The sequence below is a fragment of the Sinocyclocheilus rhinocerous genome, unplaced genomic scaffold, assembly GCF_001515625.1.
Source record: "Sinocyclocheilus rhinocerous isolate Xijiao unplaced genomic scaffold, SAMN03320098_v1.1 scaffold508, whole genome shotgun sequence".
Classification (NCBI taxonomy): Eukaryota; Metazoa; Chordata; class Actinopteri; order Cypriniformes; family Cyprinidae; genus Sinocyclocheilus; species Sinocyclocheilus rhinocerous.
This window is the reverse complement of record NW_015650695.1, coordinates 287,987-307,550: the sequence shown is the minus strand read 5'-3', so window position 1 is coordinate 307,550 and position 19,564 is coordinate 287,987. Positions and strand designations below refer to the sequence as shown.

General features: G+C 36.4%; 1 protein-coding gene across 1 annotated transcript; it reads right to left on the bottom strand.

Annotated features, from left to right (window-relative positions):
* Positions 1-410: 410 nt before the first annotated feature.
* LOC107712220 (mucolipin-1-like) lies at positions 411-19,105 on the bottom strand. The gene is made up of 11 exons (XM_016517386.1): positions 18,837-19,105; positions 12,621-12,856; positions 11,851-11,959; positions 11,657-11,763; positions 11,416-11,565; positions 11,206-11,307; positions 10,651-10,773; positions 8,134-8,250; positions 7,968-8,057; positions 7,456-7,586; positions 411-2,034 (listed from the first exon to the last, which is right to left on the bottom strand). The coding sequence occupies exons 1-11, from the start codon at positions 18,877-18,879 to the stop codon at positions 1,998-2,000; spliced, it is 1,245 nt and encodes a 414-aa protein (XP_016372872.1). The 5' UTR covers positions 18,880-19,105; the 3' UTR covers positions 411-1,997.
* Positions 19,106-19,564: the final 459 nt, after the last annotated feature.

Sequence of the window (19,564 nt, the reverse complement as noted above, 5' to 3'; positions counted from 1 at the left end):
ACAGACACCACTTTAATGTGAAAGTGCTCAGATTTGGGGTAAAATGCTCTATTTGTACCACCTAGTGGTCATATGGAATAGTAAGAAAACATGTACATGATTGGTGGTCAATACAGTTTTAAAAAGTGTTTTCTAATTAACCCTAATGTGGAACAACAACAGGAAAAGGAAAAGTGTCTATATTATAAAGACTTCAGAAAATCTCTGTACTGAACAAAAATGAAAAAAATATGACCGTCAAAACCAAAGTTTGGACAGAATGTGCAATGTGTTTAAAACAAATGAAAGAAAAATCAAGAAATAAAAAATCCTCCACTTTGAAAAGTCAGCAGATTCTTCTACATCATTTTATCTACATACTGTTTGTGCTGCCATTGTCAGCAAAGTATTTGCACAAGTTTTCCACTGCAAAACATAAAAAAACAATTTATCAGGCTAAAATGAAATATGAAATATTTCAGGTATACATCTGACAACACATGATGTGACTTTTCTGAACAACATCACTGTGTAGCTTCACATGTTAGTAATAGAAAGTGTGGTTTGTTTGCAGATTGTGCGCTTTAAGTTCATTTGAAACAGAAAGGCATCAGAGCCAACACAATATAAATAAAACACTACACTACAACATGATTGAATTACACATTAAAATAACATAGAAATATTAATAGCAAAATCAAATCATCATTCATCTGCTGACATCAAAATAATATGATTGGTCCCACTTATTCTGCACTTGAGTTAATGGCTTGCACAGGCCCCAGAATTCAAATATTTATTCTTCCTTCTCTTATCAGTCAAGTATAACGGAGAAGATAAAATTAGGCTTGTTTGTCCTCTGAAGTGAGAGTCATGCATGGGTCAAGCATTTTTGAGGAGTTCTATTGTTCTAATATGTCACCATGGTAACAGAACACTATGACCTCAGCAGTAATCTTATAATAATAGCTTTCTTGAAGGCCTCAGTTTTAAAACAAAGCTGATGAAGGGTGGCCGTAAAAGTCTGTATTTCTCTATAAAATACTAAATCATCAAGGTTAAGGCTGTCTTAATATCATTTATAAAATCAGATTTCACGTTACAGTATGCATTTGATTCCATTTTCGTATAAAACAAATTGAATCAGTACGGAATTACTGGTAAAAAGCTCATAAAAAATACAAAAAAGCAACTCAAAGTCATACTATTCAACAATAAGGTATTACATTCCAAATTACAGCCAGCTCTACACACCAGAAAAAAAATTAAGGCTACGTTTCTGAGGCATTCTGGGTGTGAATTGATGCTAGCAGAGCATGTATTTTTGTTATGGGTAAGTGGAGATGATATTATAACACCAGGGAGTGCTGTTTCTGCTCTAAATGCTGAATAAGAGCCAGTTTTTTAAAAGATGTTTAATCACAAGGTCTCCTCATCTTTCGGTTAGGCCTGCCAGTTCAGTCTCCTTCGGATGCAGACATTACACATGACTAGACGTTACTCAAAGACATAAAAACGATCCAACAGAACAAACAGCAATAGTTATGAATCACTGACCACTGTCTCCCAGTATTGGCCACTGATGACCCACTTGCACACCACAGCACGTGCACTGAATGAACATGTGGGATCAACATTCAGGGAATGATTACTGTACACATCGCCTGCACGTGTGCAGTTTGTTATCCGTCTAATATTCTCCCAATTCAAAATGTCTGAGTGTTTTTATTCGTATAGATTAAGAGGCAGTACTGAGCTGCCTTTAGCAACCTCCAGAATTAAGTTAAAACTATGAACAAGTTGAGGTAAAACTTAAATTATCCCAGACTGGAGCGATTCTTTTGTAAAAATCATATGTGCTCTTGTCCACATAAGGTCCGAAGTGAAGTGACTGTGACTTCTTAGGTATTTTGTCTGGAGGTTTCCTCTCATTGCCACTGGCTTCCTTCCTGTTGCAGTACCACAGTGTGACCAACAGAGGGAGGTTTAGTCTTCAGGCATCAAGTCCCATGACTTTACTAGTTGACCAGGTGGACGTCCTCATATGTGGTGGTTCTGCAGGGTTTCACCAACAGACACGATTACAGCCTTCAGTTATAGTAAAAACTCAAAAATGTCATTTTTTTATGCTAAAATGTATTTTATGTTAAAGGGGTCCTATTATGCTTTTTCACTTTTTGAATTTTAGTCAGTGTGTAGTGTGTATGTTTGGGCATAAAAAAGATCTTCAAACTGACAAATCTCAAAGTCCACTCAATATGTATGTTACAATTATGAAAACGTTTTTATAATAAATTGCTGACAGTACAATACTAGACAATGATGTAATCTGCAGAATTTACACTTCAATTTATCCTCTACCATTTTAAGGCGCATAAGTCTGGCATTTGCTATCCTCACCCCTTACTTAAAATATAATTAAGATCTTGTGAACATCTCTGCACAATAGACATCACAGAATTAGTTCTAGATGAGATGAATTAAGAAATCAGTCAAAATTAAGCCTCAGAAGATTATCTTCGTTATAGTGCTGTAAAACCTGCCTGTATGTGATCACAATGAGCTTATTGAGGTGGTTAAATTAAATCTCTTCCTGTTAACTCATTCTGTTTGAATAGCTGGGTGTGGCTCATATTCAGAGTCCCACCGCAGATTGAGAATAAAGCAGGCCTTTATAGAATGGCCACAGGTCTGAGATCAGCATCTGAGGGGGTTGCTCTGTTTGAACAGTGTGTGTAATCTCTTTCTGTGGTTTCAGATAGCCAACTCAAACAACGTGCATTGGCTAGCGCACCTGTTTAGACCAGCTATTTAAACATGCCTACAAACTTCCCTCTTACACATACAGTATATTGGCTAAATAAGCAACTTTCATATTTTACAAGTGCAATTTAGGTGCCACAGACACCACTTTAATGTGAAAGTGCTCAGATTTGGGGTAAAATGCTCTATTTGTACCACCTAGTGGTCATATGGAATAGTAAGAAAACATGTACATGATTGGTGGTCAATACAGTTTTAAAAAGTGTTTTCTAATTAACCCTAATGTGGAACAACAACAGGAAAAGGAAAAGTGTCTATATTATAAAGACTTCAGAAAATCTCTGTACTGAACAAAAATGAAAAAAATATGACCGTCAAAACCAAAGTTTGGACAGAATGTGCAATGTGTTTAAAACAAATGAAAGAAAAATCAAGAAATAAAAAATCCTCCACTTTGAAAAGTCAGCAGATTCTTCTACATCATTTTATCTACATACTGTTTGTGCTGCCATTGTCAGCAAAGTATTTGCACAAGTTTTCCACTGCAAAACATAAAAAAACAATTTATCAGGCTAAAATGAAATATGAAATATTTCAGGTATACATCTGACAACACATGATGTGACTTTTCTGAACAACATCACTGTGTAGCTTCACATGTTAGTAATAGAAAGTGTGGTTTGTTTGCAGATTGTGCGCTTTAAGTTCATTTGAAACAGAAAGGCATCAGAGCCAACACAATATAAATAAAACACTACACTACAACATGATTGAATTACACATTAAAATAACATAGAAATATTAATAGCAAAATCAAATCATCATTCATCTGCTGACATCAAAATAATATGATTGGTCCCACTTATTCTGCACTTGAGTTAATGGCTTGCACAGGCCCCAGAATTCAAATATTTATTCTTCCTTCTCTTATCAGTCAAGTATAACGGAGAAGATAAAATTAGGCTTGTTTGTCCTCTGAAGTGAGAGTCATGCATGGGTCAAGCATTTTTGAGGAGTTCTATTGTTCTAATATGTCACCATGGTAACAGAACACTATGACCTCAGCAGTAATCTTATAATAATAGCTTTCTTGAAGGCCTCAGTTTTAAAACAAAGCTGATGAAGGGTGGCCGTAAAAGTCTGTATTTCTCTATAAAATACTAAATCATCAAGGTTAAGGCTGTCTTAATATCATTTATAAAATCAGATTTCACGTTACAGTATGCATTTGATTCCATTTTCGTATAAAACAAATTGAATCAGTACGGAATTACTGGTAAAAAGCTCATAAAAAATACAAAAAAGCAACTCAAAGTCATACTATTCAACAATAAGGTATTACATTCCAAATTACAGCCAGCTCTACACACCAGAAAAAAAATTAAGGCTACGTTTCTGAGGCATTCTGGGTGTGAATTGATGCTAGCAGAGCATGTATTTTTGTTATGGGTAAGTGGAGATGATATTATAACACCAGGGAGTGCTGTTTCTGCTCTAAATGCTGAATAAGAGCCAGTTTTTTAAAAGATGTTTAATCACAAGGTCTCCTCATCTTTCGGTTAGGCCTGCCAGTTCAGTCTCCTTCGGATGCAGACATTACACATGACTAGACGTTACTCAAAGACATAAAAACGATCCAACAGAACAAACAGCAATAGTTATGAATCACTGACCACTGTCTCCCAGTATTGGCCACTGATGACCCACTTGCACACCACAGCACGTGCACTGAATGAACATGTGGGATCAACATTCAGGGAATGATTACTGTACACATCGCCTGCACGTGTGCAGTTTGTTATCCGTCTAATATTCTCCCAATTCAAAATGTCTGAGTGTTTTTATTCGTATAGATTAAGAGGCAGTACTGAGCTGCCTTTAGCAACCTCCAGAATTAAGTTAAAACTATGAACAAGTTGAGGTAAAACTTAAATTATCCCAGACTGGAGCGATTCTTTTGTAAAAATCATATGTGCTCTTGTCCACATAAGGTCCGAAGTGAAGTGACTGTGACTTCTTAGGTATTTTGTCTGGAGGTTTCCTCTCATTGCCACTGGCTTCCTTCCTGTTGCAGTACCACAGTGTGACCAACAGAGGGAGGTTTAGTCTTCAGGCATCAAGTCCCCTAGTTGACCAAGTTGACCAGGTGGACGTCCTCATATGTGGTGGTTCTGCAGGGTTTCACCAACAGACACGTTCAGTTATAAATGGTTGGGGGGTGGGGAGGGGCGAGGTCGTGGTGCATCAGACAAGACGACGACGAAGAAGATGTGCTGCTGTAGCCTCAAGTTTTCGCAAGTTATTACACATGCACCGGAGTAATTATGTATGTAAATATGTATGTTACAATTATGGAAACGTTTTTATAATAAATTGCTGACAGTACAATACTGGACAATGATGTAATCTGCAGAATTTACACTTCGATTATGAGACTACAGTGTTTCCCATACATTGAGTGCGGGTGTTTTTATATCACTGTATTTCTGAAGGAAACCGACTGTCTTCAGAAAAATGGATGTCATTTTCATTTAATCTTGCATGAAATGTCTGATAAAGCAGTGTTTTTTTTTAGCGGAGCACTGGGGAAACCTTGATCTCTACCACTCCAACAGCGCCTCCTGCTGCCAGAGAATGAGTTTGCTATGAGTTTATTGGCACCCTTGGTAATAATAATTCTGAACACGACTGTATATGCCGCCTGGGAAACACTGGACTATGGTATAAATAAATTCAACTGTATAACAGTTTCAATGCAATTCATGTTATAATATTAGAATTAAACAACAATAAAAATAATACATATGCACTTATATGTACATAGTAAATGCAGTTATTTTTAAGCGGTTGTTGACATCCTATCTAAATTTAGATTTTTAGCCAAAAAAAAACAACAACAACAATAACGTTACCACTGTAATATGTCTTGCAATATCCGTGCGTGCAAAGGTTCTGCGCGATCCTCTTGTTCAATATTCTCTGGGTCTGAATCCGGCTCAAACTGATATGGCAATATTGACGCCATCCTTAACTAAACAGAGCAGACGGAACTTGCTGCTTTGGCAAGGGGCGGGGCAGTACTGAAACACCGTCTAATCTGTTCGCCAATCACAACACACTGGGATAGCTAACCAATCACAATCACATTTCATTTTTCGGAAGGCGGGCCTTCATCAAACCCGGAACTAATCGAGCCGTTTGTGCCAGGATGGGGAGAAAGGTATTGTAATAATGTAAATTATGTAAAAAAAATAATGCGTTTTTCGAACCACCAAGCATGAGAGCATGTTCTAGTACACCCCCAAAACAAATTCAAGACATTGTAAAAGAGCATAATAGGACCCCTTTAAAATATTTTCTCCTATCACTGTTTAAAGTCACGATGACACGGAAGTAGTGACAGATTTTTTCTTCCATATTGTTACTGATTATTGAAAAAAGAAAATGTAGGGCGAGGACTTTATTCTATGCATCAGTTGTTGATTGGATATTGAGATTTGGGTGTTGCACTCAAATTACACTGTAAAAAATAATTTTTCAAATTTGTAATAAAACAAAGATTTGAGAGAGGCGGGGCATAGAGGACCTACAATAATGTACAGTATGTGTTTTTTGAACATTAAAGCATGTCAACATATTCTGTTACACCAAATACACAAAATAATGATCTTTAAAATAGCATCATATGACCCCTTTAAAAGAAAATACCATTTCAGTCTTTCAACTTCAATTTTTCATGTTACTTGCTATTTCTTTGTAATTAATTTTTCTGTAAAAAGCTAGGATATGTTGAATAATATTAATTTGTTGCTTTGCCTGTTTCTGATGTGTACGGTGCCTCCTGCCATTTAAAGGCAGGTATGTGTTTGATTTCTTTAAGATTAACTGATTAACTTTTTTCCAAGGCATTGTTAGATGCCAGTGTTTCCTGACATAGCTATACAAAGATTTGATAAAAAAAAAAAAAACAGCATCATAGCTATTAAACTATTTCTTGTTATGATTATAAATCAGTATTTAACCTCAGAATTGTCTCAAAGTAAAAAGAGGTACTAAAGTCTGATTTTGTGGTGACTGTGCTTTAAAATAAATTATTCTTAATTTAAGTGATGAAGGATTTTTAAAGTCTAACAGTATTCAGTGTTGAGTACTACTGTAAGGTTAATGCTGCAGTTGAAAACAAACATTCATTAGAAATGTATAAAAGTAATCAGAAAGTAATCTGTTACATTAATAAAGTAATTGAAATGGTTACACTACTTATTTCATTTTAAATAGGGTAACTTGTAATTTGTAATCTATTACATTTTCAAAGTAACCTTCCCAGCACTGATCTATAGCATGCATTTAGAAAATAGATGGGGTGAATTTTAATTTCACGCTGACTTTATGGTGTAGTAACAACCATAAGCTGGTTCAGTAGGTTGATTTTCTTAAGAATATAAACAGTGGGGTGCTATCAAAGAAAAATTGCAAAAAACCCACACATTTTTGCAATTCTATTTGGTAACACATGTGGAAATTATATACTTTACCTTTAAGAACTGGTATCTCTCTTAAACATCAATGTATGCAATGGTATTATTTGTGCTCTTCTCTACTGCATTCTAATTATTTTGAATGTATCAGCAATACATTTGTGTTAATTAGTGGCGGTTAAATTTGTGATTGCTGATATTAAGAAGCATTTTCTTTGTTTCTATGGTGACACACCTGTCACAGCAGCAGAAGAAAGAGCATGGCGAGGTCTCGATGCCGCGGAACTTTCCAGAGCTGGGTGTGTCGGTGCACTCAGCGATGAACGCATGCAAATCAGTGATATGGATAGGCTCCTGAGTTTGATGCTGAATGGAAATGAAAGGATATCATGTTACTATAATCAAGCTGTTTGGATCATCTTACTCCACATTTCGTTTTACTACCTGCCACATATAACACTTTTTTGAGTTAATCAGGAAAAAAAAAAACATTAAAATACATCATTTACAATGACAGGAATACAAAAATAGATCATTAAGAAATGAAGTAAAACTGATTAAAAAAAAAGGTCATTAAAATAAAAAATGCTAATAAATTGGTATGGTTAAAATAGTTATTTTACAAAGACAGGTATGTTTATATATGCGTGTGTGTGTGTGTGTGTGTGTGTGTGAGAGAGAGGATATCATTAACAAAAACATGTTTTTCAATTCTATCTCTGCATCTGCCTCGTCTTTCACTCTTACCTTGATGGTCTCATAAGCTCCAGTGATAAGAGCGATAAAGAGAGAGAGCACCATGTAAATGAACAGAGAGATGAACGTGTAGAGGTAAACCTGCAAAAGAAACAAGAGTATATTTACTGCTCTGAACCCTGTAGCACCTGTGTGAGGACGTGAAGGTGAAACTCACCTGACTGAAGACCCAGACGAGCATGCTGCTCTCTTGCATGCCACTGAAGGTCACAAACATGTCATCTCCATTGATCAGAGAGAAAAGACACTCAGACACCAGCGAGAGAGAGCGGAACTGAGGAAACAAAACAAACACCATCAACACCACATGCCATATATAATGAGAGAGAGGACACATGTGCATGTGTTTATTTATACACGAATGCTCAAAAGTTTCATTTTTAAATGTTTTTGAAAGTCTCATATGCTCACCAAGGCTGTATTTATTTAGTAAAAAAAAATACAGTAAAAACAGTAATAATTGTAGTAACAATATATATTTATTTTACTCAGGAACCAAATCTGCCTTTTTTGGACATGTTCCATGTAGTACTGTTACGTCCCTATGTGACGCTGATTTGTCGTTTGAGTATTTTCTTGTTTTTGTGTTCTTTTGCTTGAGTTTTTCCCCTGTCGCGCTGTCTCTCTCTCTATCCCTTTTACTTTCACTTTTGCAGGTGACGTGCGGATTGGTCGGCTCACTTGTCAATCATTCGGGACGAGCTGATTGGGTCTGATGACGGGAGGGGGTTGTTCTTCCATCGCGCTCGCTGATTGACGTCCAGCTGTGCTATATAAGGGAAACGCCAGTGTACGCGAAAAGCGGCTTTTGTGAACTTGGGCTGTGATATTTTCTTGTTGTGTTTTTGTTTGTTTGGTTTAGTTTTAGGAAAAAGCAAAGGAGGGTCGTAACATAAATGGGGGCTCGTCCGGGATCAGAATAAATTGTTCTGAGTTTGATGATCCTGGAATAATGTAGGCCAGTTCGTCGCATTTGTGGCATACTTTTCACTGGTGTAGGTTGAGAGTTATATGTGTGGTGAGTAGCATCCTAAGTATGGCTAGTTTGGATTTGCAGACGTTTTTAGAAAATCCTTCGTTAGAACAATTAGATAGTTGTAAGAAGGATGATTTGTTGGCAATAGCAAGTCATTTTCAGATTGCAGTAGGTAAACAGTCTCGTAAGGGAGAGATTAAATCTGTTGTGTATAATCGACTAGTGGAGATGAATGTGCTCGGTTTGTCGGAAAAGGTGGATATAGCAGTGGGCAGTGTTATGGGAGCAATTGCTAGGAGATAATTTCCTTTATTTTTATATACATACTTATTTTCTTTTTGCCTTGTGTAAACAACTGTCACGGTCTTCAATAATAAAGCAAGTTCGCTTGATTTAGTCTCTAGTCTTAGTTACTTTCATTCACACACCGAGTGTGAAGCTGGTATTGGTCTGAACTGGTCCAATGTTCCCCTTCTTAGTCCCTAGACGCTTAACAATCAAAGGAGGGTCGTAACATAAATGGGGGCTCGTCCGGGATCAGAATAAATTGTTCTGAGTTTGATGATCCTGGAATAATGTAGGCCAGTTCGTCGCATTTGTGGCATACTTTTCACTGGTGTGTGTTGAGAGTTATATGTGTGGTGAGCAGCATCGTAAGTATGGCTAGTTTGGATTTGCAGACGTTTTTAGAAAATCCTTCGTTAGAACAATTAGATAGTTGTAAGAAGGATGATTTGTTGGCAATAGCAAGTCATTTTCAGATTGCAGTAGGTAAACAGTCTCGTAATGTCTGAGCTGTCGGGTTGTACTGATGTCCTTGATGTAAGTTACAAGCCTTTCGTTATGACAGGGTTTGTTTCTTTGTCTGGTAAGGAAGAGGATCGGAGAGAAATTTCTATTCTCCGGGATACTGGGGCTATGCAGTCCATCATGGTGTCTGATATTTTGCCTTTCTCTGATGAATCGTATTGTGGCTCAAATATTTTGGTCCGTGGGATTGAAATGCAAGTAGTGCCGGTTCCTCTGCATCGTGTGCATTTAGACTGTACACTGGTGTCTGGATTTGTGAGAGTTGGAATTCGTAGATCACTTCCTATGAAAGGGATAACTTTTATTTTGGGAAATGATTTAGCTGGAGGCAAAGTGGTGCCAGCGCCAGAGGTAACCGATGTTCCGAGTGACTGCTTAAATTCTAATGATGTTGCTAATTTCCATCCTGAGGTTTTTCCTGCTTGTGCAGTTACTCGCGCTCGGTCAGCTGAGGCTATGGAGCAAGTTGATTTGGCTGACTCATTGGTGGGGCATGCATTAGCAGATGATGGGAATATCTCTGAAATTAAGATGAATGATGTACGACGTTCTAATGTAAAAAGTTCAGAAGGTTTGCTAGAAAGTTCTCATTCTTTGGACCTGCCTATCTCTCGTTTGCAGATTATTGCTGGCCAAAACGATGATCCATCTTTAAGAAAATGCTTCTCAGCTGTGATTAGCTCCGAGGCTGCTAAGAAAAGAGGCTCTGCATACTTTGTAGACGATGGTTTATTAATGAGAAGGTGGTGTTCTAAGGTCACCACCTTGGTCTGAACTGGTCCAATGTTCCCCTTCTTAGTCCCTAGACGCTTAACAATCAAAGGAGGTTCGTAACAGTACCACATTGAATTATTTGAATTATAATTGAATTATATTGAATTTGTGTACCTTAACATGGTAGGGTCCCAGCACAATCCACCCACAGAAGCAATAACCGAGGTAGATCACCGCCACACAGCAACAGAAACGGATCACATTAGGGAATGCAGCTCTTAAAGTGACAATGAGAATCTGAGAAAGGAAAACACCATATAGTACATAAAATCCACATCCTAAAAAAACATCTTGGTTGTTTCACAAGCAAATCTCCACTAGAGATGTGGTGACATTTCAGATGCATTTAATGATAGAGTGAATAGCACCAAAATAAAAAATTTACAAAAAAAAAGAATATAGTTGTTATTTCAAGACAATACTGTTCTTCAAAGTATTCCAAAAATGTTATAGAGTTCCAGACTTGGTAGTGATATATTTCAAATATATTTCATATCTTAAATGCACAGCATGAATAAGGTTAGGCAGGAATTTTAAGTTTATTTTCAGCCGATGACAGTGAAAATCTAGAAATGTAAGCAACATTGTTAAAAATAATTTACGAAATAATATACAAAATGGCCAGTGTAACTGCATGAACACAGGTGTGTGGGTGTGTTTGTTTCTCACATTGTACTTCTGAAAAAAGGTGAGGTAGCGAATAACTCCAACCCAAACCAATAACGTCGAGGTGCCCAGGAGGATCCCGCACTCATCGTAGGATGAGAGGTTCTGAGGGTTGAAACAAAGTATGAAATATCCCTGCTGATTGTGCCGACCCAATGCAATGCCTCCGTACACATAAATGTTTCACAATTTCCATTTTCTGCACTGACTCACCTTTAGCTCAATGCCGATCTTAATAATGGAGCCTGTGATAGTGAGCACGTCGCTAATGATGAGCAGAATATACCATCCGTTAATAAACTCCATTCTGTCTCCCCAACAGACATGACGCTTCAGAGAGCTCTTAAAGTACTTCACAAACTCCTGAAGAGAAATATAAGAGAGAATGTTAGCGCAGGATTCGCTATGTAATCACTGTCACATTCATGTGGATTTGTCTGATACAATGTCTTACATTTTGAAGAATGATTCCTCTGATGATCGAGCGACCACAGAGGAGCAGAGAGAAAATACAAACCACTATAACGGTCACATCAAACCACACACGAGCATAACTATCAGCTGGAGACAGAGAAACAGCATGAGCACAAGCATATATAATGAATATCCACAATGTAAAAAATGATATGTGGGGTAGTTGAGTCTTACCGTGTCCAGACACACTGGGGTCTCTACATTCCTTAATGGAGGCCTGATTATCAAGACTGATCTTAACTTTACCACTGTGAGCTTTGTTATCCAGCAGAATCTGAACATAAAACAGGGCCAATTATTTACAGTATATCAAATTATTTTAAGTGCATATTTTGTGTATAACTATCAAAAGTTGATAGTTATGCACAAAAAAATTAATTACTTAGCCAAATAGGAAGGAAAAAAAATGTAGACGCATTGGGTCAAAACTAAAAACTAAAATTACAGACATTTTAAATAAAATGTATTTTCATATTTTAGAATTATAAATATAATTATATGACATATATAAAAAAAGTATTAATTATGCACTCTAACTCACTTGGCAAATTGGAAACAAAATCTAGACACTACTGAATATATATATATATATATATATATATATATATGTTTATTATATGAGCTCTATACATGCCTTTTCTCCATATACATTTCTAATTGTATAAATACAAAACTGTTTAATATTAATATATAGAAATTTATAACATTACTAGTTAGTTAAAACTAAATTCCAATTGCCCAAATTGGAAACAGAAAATCTCGATACACTGGGCTGAAAACTAAAAATGACAGATTTTTCAAATTAAAAGGTATTTCAAAAAACATTTTAAAATGACACATTCTTTAAATAATTAATATTTTATCATTTATATATATCCTTACATGCACATTGTTTTTTCTCCATGTCAAATTTCCGTTAACAGATCTGTTAAAGTGACAGTTACAGTTACTATAAGTATCTTCAGTATTTGCAATACCAGTTTAAAAGGTTTTCGGCCTTTGGCTTGGTACTTTTCACAGGGACTCATGAAGAAATATTTTAACTTCCTGCGCACTGCTTCCTCTTCTTGGTCAGCACCTATCCAGCCACCTGTTACCGGGGACGGCCTGGGGTTGCTATACTCATCCCTGCAGTCATTCAAATCATAGCCTGTCACCGGAAACAGTAGCCTATCCTCTTCTGAAAGAGAAAGAGAGACACTGATAGTACCATTGGGATAAAGCACAATGTAAATAGTCTCTTTGTTTCAAAACTCTAATACCCTTTCAATTACATTCACATAAATTACCAAGTTTAGGTTCAGTAAGTTGTTGTTGTTGTGGTTTTGAATGAAATTAAAGTGCCCCTATTATGCCATTTTTAAGGTTGCTAATATTGTTTTATAAGTTTCCTAAAACAGGTTTACATGCATGCAAGGTAAAAAAACACATTAGTTTTCTAATTGCAACTGATTCTGAGAAACTACATTGTTTGGTGGAAGAATACTGTTTTTATTAGTATCATTACATTTTATTTGCTCCGTTTTATTTTGTGAAACCGTACTACGTATATGGAATAACCGTTTTATAAAAGCAGTAAGCCCCGTGACGCCGTGATTTACAGTGAAGTTATAACAGCTACGGGGGTTAATAACGCCCTTAGCTGTTATAAATTCACTGTAAACCACGGCTTCTTGGGGCTTATTGCTTTAGTGATACACAGGAATAAAATACATTTTAAAATATATATAAAAAAACAGTTATTAAATGCAGCATTGGTGAGAATAAGAGACTTTTTCCAAAAACATTTAAAAATCTTACAGTTTACCCTACACAGCATATACAGTCTATAAAAACAGAACTTGTTAATTTAATTTGAATCAAAGTTCACACTAAGATCACCAGACAGACTGAAAGACAAGATGGCCTCAACTAGAGCCTAAGGATGTGAACTTAAGTCTACTTTAGTAAGACAGAGATCGCCTATACGTGCACAACCCGAAACTTGAGATCTGATGAGCGTTCTCTTCCTCAAAGTGATGCGAGATCACTTGAGACTGAGCAGATTGTCCAAGAAAAAACTGTCAAGGCTTCATTGTTGACCTGCAATGCAGCAAATCTTAATGCTTCACTCCATAGCAAGTCATGTGAAAGGGGCTTAAGACGGGTTAGTTTGTCAAGGACACGTCTTTAATTAGCATGGCTGGATTGTGAATGAATGCTGGATTTTATTTCAGTCTCTTAGTGTGCCCTCAAAGCTCTGAGTTTAACAGCTTGTCTTCTTTTCTCACAGTGAAGAAGTGTCAAAAACGTCAATCCTGCCTATGCACTTCCTCTACAGCTGTTATGTGGAACAGTAAAAATTATGCTTCTTTCTTTCTTTCTTTCTCCACAAATCACTGAGTAAACACTTCCCAAAAGTGTTTCTAAGCATTTCTGAAACTACAGGAAATATGACTTTTGGAAGTGGTGAAAGCATGTTTTTCTTGTGCAATTCTGTAAAGACCTTTTTTTTTTGTGCAAACCAAAACAGTAAGTGATTCATTCAGTCCTGTGTTTTTTATACAGTAGCTCTACCACAATGACCAGTTATCTCAATTACATGACTACAGACAAAGAACTGCCAAGATTATAGCAGGTATATCACTGAGTAAATTATAAATCACACACAAAGCAATACACTAGGGCTGCACGATTTGATGATCAATCAATGATTTTTCTGATAAAAACTGTGTTTGTGATTTAAAATTCAATTAAAAAGGTCTACTGTGTTTGTAGGGCTGGACAAATTGGGCAAATATGTTGTGATTACATGTCAATATGACTATAAAATAAAAAATAAATAATAATAAATTGTATTATATTATTACTAAATTAAATTAAATGAAACAAAAATAAATATTAATATTGCAATATTTCACAGTAAAAGAAAAAAGAAAAAGAAAACGGAAGGGACTCTTAAATCTCTTTTGTAGATAACAGCGTGAAGTGCTTTTTATTACAAGTTAAGGGAAGATGGTTTAAGCAAACGCATTGCGTATATACTTATTTAATTAAATAACAGACGATTTGATGATACTAATGCTATATTAATTTCGTTTTTATTGAGATTAATCATACTATACACAGCTACACGCCTACATATGTAACAGAAATATGGTGAAACACCATTTTTCATGCCTCATAAATCACAATCCAGAGTGACAGCGTCTAATCTAGGCTGAACGGAAAGTGAAAAACAAAAGACAAAAGTAGGTGAGTCAGTCACTTAAATGAGATTAATGATCGCAGCGTGTGTGGGCTGATGATATATGGGAAATTTCCTTCCATTTTAGTACCGCACAGCAGAATGTACAGACAATCAGTGTTCCTTTAAGTTCCTGTACTGTTCACACTGAGTATCCAAGCTGACGTGATTTCCCTGATTTCATTACTTTCTTGAACATCTGACCTGCCGATGACTGCATGATTAAGCAATAATGGATAGAGACTGAGAGTGTTTATGAAACTCTACCTATTGGCTCTCATTGGTCTCTCTAATCAAAACCATCATTGTTCATCTAGAAGCAAATCTGTGTCTGTCAGAGCCAAGCTACTGGAATCTTGCCTTAAAGCACAATGCCTCAAATGCGCCACATTCTTGTTATTGTATAACAGGAAGATTTTCAATGTACTCTAGTGAAGTGATAGGAATCTTCATAGCAAAATTGCAGTCGATGTGGGCGTCTGAAGCCGCTCATGAGCACTGGAGTATGACTACAAGTGATAGTGCCCTTGAGCAAGGCACTGAACCCCCAACTACTCCCGGGCGCCGCAACAAAAAAATGGCTGCCCACTGCTCCGGGTGTGTGTTCGTGTTCACTGCTGTGTGTGTGCACTTTGGATGGGATAAATGCAGAGCACTAATTCCGAGTATGGGCCACATGTCACATGTCACTTCACTCACTCACTCACTTAGAGTCAATCAAATGCCGAAAAATAAACTGAAAAAATCTCATCCTTCCAGTTTTACAGGTAGGCATGTTTTCGGAGCACAGGCGTTTCTCCACACAGGCTTTTGCCGTCATAATAAGTCAAGGGTTTGGCTATCAGCATGTTATAATAATCCTATCACAGATGACATCAGGGTTTGTCGTTCTGCCTGAGCCACCCATGAACTCCACACACCCACACACAAATCTGTGGGTACATAAAGCCACACAATTATATTATGAAAAACTTGGGATTCACTGAAATTTCAGCAAGCAAAAAAGGGCTGCAATTACTGACCAAAAGATGTTTTTGTGCACAAAATGCGGATAAACTACAACAGCTGAACTTGTAAGCTGTGGACTGAACACACTTCGCAGAGACCAAAAAGAATGTTACAATAGCAGTATGTATTAAAATTTGTTTGACTGAAATATTGAGATGCGACTCATTGCCAAAGAACTCTACTATGACTGATTACTTTATTTTTGAGTTGTTTTTTTTTTTTTTTTAGCTAAATGAACATTTTAATTTTGGTTTCAGTAAAAAAATTAATTCATTAAAAAAATCTATTTGGCGCAACACTAGAAAAAAAACTAATTATGAAATATTCTCAAGATATTTTTCTTGTATGTTGAACTAGGAGACATTTATATAGAAAAACACAAAAAAAAAACAAAAAAGAGAGAAGTCTTGTTTAAAAGTTGAACTTCTATCAACTTGAGAGCAGCATTTTTTTTTTTTTCAGATGCTGCAAAAGATGCAATCACAACAGCTAAACATTTCCATCTATTGCATGTTTTTCAAGGGAAAAAACTGAAAAGCTATACATGCAAAAGTGCGGTCAGTGTGAACGTACCTTTATAGACAACGTGAATTGGTGTATGCAAACGCAAACCATTTTACTTCCATAATTTAACATATTTTTGAGCAAAACATCATAATATTAAGAAATAAAATGTAGTACTTTTTCTAATCTATTGTGAAATGATTGAATGTTGATAGTGGGTATTGGAGTGGGTATTACATTATGGAACAGAGTTAAACTGAATTAAGATTTTCTATAATAAATCCTAAATAGGTTTTTGACTATTGAATAACTTTATCAAATAACCAGCAGAAAGTCCTTTCAGTGGGGGAACAAGTAGGGTTGGGTACCAAAACCCGGTACCAATATGGCACCGGTACCTATGTAACCGGTATGTACTAGAACCGAATCAGAATGCAGATTTCGGTGCCATGCCTGAGTGATTGATTGCAATATTTGTCCTCTGGTTCTCCGAAACGGACGTAAGAAGCATCATCACCGGCACCGCACGTGAAAAATAATTTCCCGACTGAGAAAATGCACGTGAACTCAAGTCGGAGAGCTCTAATAATACAAATCCAACAAATTTTGTAGTAACGAGAGTCCATATTGTTTTCACATTCCGACTTAAAAGCACAACTCGGGAAATGAGAGCATCCGAAGAGCACGTGAATGCAGTAATTACACTTTACTTGAATAACACAGATAAACTATATTGTCGCAGTCGAGTGTTTATTGTCTTTGTTTTATCATTCAAAACGTTTATATGTTCCGTTTACTCAGTTACAGCTATAATGGCATGCCTTTGTCCATATAAGCGATTTCCTGGAAGGTCATTCTCTGACTGGATATGTGGATTTTCTGTGTGAGGGCGCCCTCTGGCGTCCAGTATGAATGAAACAGACATCATGTGTTTATAGTGCTAATGGCCAATCCATAATTTTAGTAATTTTTATTTATTTATTTTTTAATAAGTAGCGGTTCAGGCACCGTTTAGGCACGGAACCATTTTAAAAGTATCGATTTGGCACCGGGATGAAAAATAAACCAAACGATACCCAACCCTAGAAACAAGTTGCTAAAGATTATAATGACTTTTTTTTTATAACATTCTTTCACAACAAGACCACAACACTTTCACAATAAGACCAAAAAAAAAGCAAGCAAATACGATAATTTTTTTTACCTTAATGTTTAGCTACTTAAAAACAGCCCAATTACCATTATTAGTTTGAATATATAACTGTATTTTAGTCACAAACTTGAACTACTTTGAGACCATGAAATTGCAGTTGCCAGCCAATATTGTGGTGGGATTTTAGAATTGAATACCATGAAAAATGTGCAACAGGATCCATCAACAATCAGATTGAACAACAATACTGTGGTGTTAAACACAGTTTAAAAACTATACACCTCCAATCTACAACTTCAAAATATCTGAAACAGATTCACCGGCTCTTATTAAGCAGATCAGGTTTATATTCTCTACACATTCAGCGATTTTATGGTCATTATAAACCAAGTGAAATGAAAAGCTGGCAAATGTAGTTATAATTTCCAGTAACGTTTATGACTCCATTAGCCCATTGTGGTGTTACTGTAGGAATAAGGTCAATGTGACACAAATGAGGAAGAAAATCCAAAAACAAGCGGAAAATAAATCACATACACAATCTATGTACTAACACAGCAGTCTCTCCAGCCTCTTGATGTAATACTGAATCATCCAAACCACAAAAGCTTTCAACAAAGTCAAACAGGGCTATTCGCAAACAGGATAAGCAAGGATGTAACCAAATATTTAGGACTGAGGGGACCAAAGGGAATTTAAAAGGGAATACTGATTAATGGTAGCTATGGCACTGAGCATAAGTGAAACATAAATGGTGACCACAGTGACCACAAGAATCTGCATTATGAACGACGGTTCACAAGCTTGCACAATGCTCAAAACTAAACATTTCTGTGAGCTCTGTTGAGGATGTAGGACAGGAAAGACAGTTTAAGACATGAATCATCATAATGGCACTTGCAACGTCCCTACAAAAACAGCTATTTATTTACTTCCAGACCAATTAAATATTGCGAGACTAAAACTAAAAAAATAACCTGGTCTGATCCAGTGCTCGTGACCAATAAACGGACTCAAATCTTTGACATTTGATATTGTTGTGCATCCTAACTCAGCACTTTTGTGCACTACATATACGATACAAAACCACAATGCGGAAAATAAACGCACTATTTTGAAATCCATTCCATAAAAAAAACAGGATTATATTTCCACTTTTGCGGTCTAACACCCCATCGACGCACTGAAAGGCTCCATAATTAACATTATAAACATTATAATCAGCATCTAGTTCATAATCGTCACATCGCAAGCGTTATGATCACTCACCGGAGGAAATATGATTGACTTTATTCGCGTCCACCTCGGCCATGTCAGCGGTTTAAAATCACGCGCAGAGGCTGTCGGCATTAAAATTCCAGTTTAATTCACAGCACAACGGGACCCGAGTCTGTTCAACGGGCTTGTTTTGGCCCTCTGTGGTTCATTGAAAAGTTCCTCTCCGGTTACCGCATGTTTACAACAAGCGTCCACTCGCGAGCAGCACAGGCAACTTCCGATGAGGTCACGTGACAAGACAGCATCATGTGACACGCTCTGAGGCTGCTGAGTTCATGGCGTGTGGTTACTGTAAACAGAGCTTGTTGTGTATTATTCACATTAAGTGATATGTGATGCCGGAAAAGGGATTTTTGTGTGTGTGTGTGTGTGTGGATGTATTCTCAATTCTACTTTGAAATAAATCAGATAATGTACCCTAATGTGCCATTTCATTTTCTCTATTTTAAAAATGACATTTCATTATCCTTCATATATTAAAACACATATTAAACTTTTATATTAAGTCTAATTTACAGATGTCTTATGTTTTATATGTTCTAACTGTGGTGATTCAGTAATGAAGCTAAAACACAGTTTGGAACCATGCTAGATTTTTTAACATATACAGAATAATATTTTATTTTGTATTTGTTTCTTTATTGGGTTTGACCCATATTGAGTGACTGTTAGGGGGAAAAAACATTTTGAGAAACTGGAAGCAGGAACGTGCAACCAAA

Coding starts and splice junctions, on each gene's coding strand:
- LOC107712220 (XM_016517386.1), bottom strand. CDS start 18,879: ATGGCCGAGGTGGACGCGAATAAAGTCAATCATATTTCCTCCG. Junction 8,251..10,650: donor TGGGACCCTACCATGTTAAG/GTACACAAATTC, acceptor TTGTTTCCTCAG/TTCCGCTCTCTCTCGCTGGT. Junction 2,035..7,455: donor TTCTTCTGCTGCTGTGACAG/GTGTGTCACCAT, acceptor GAAACCCTGCAG/AACCACCACATATGAGGACG.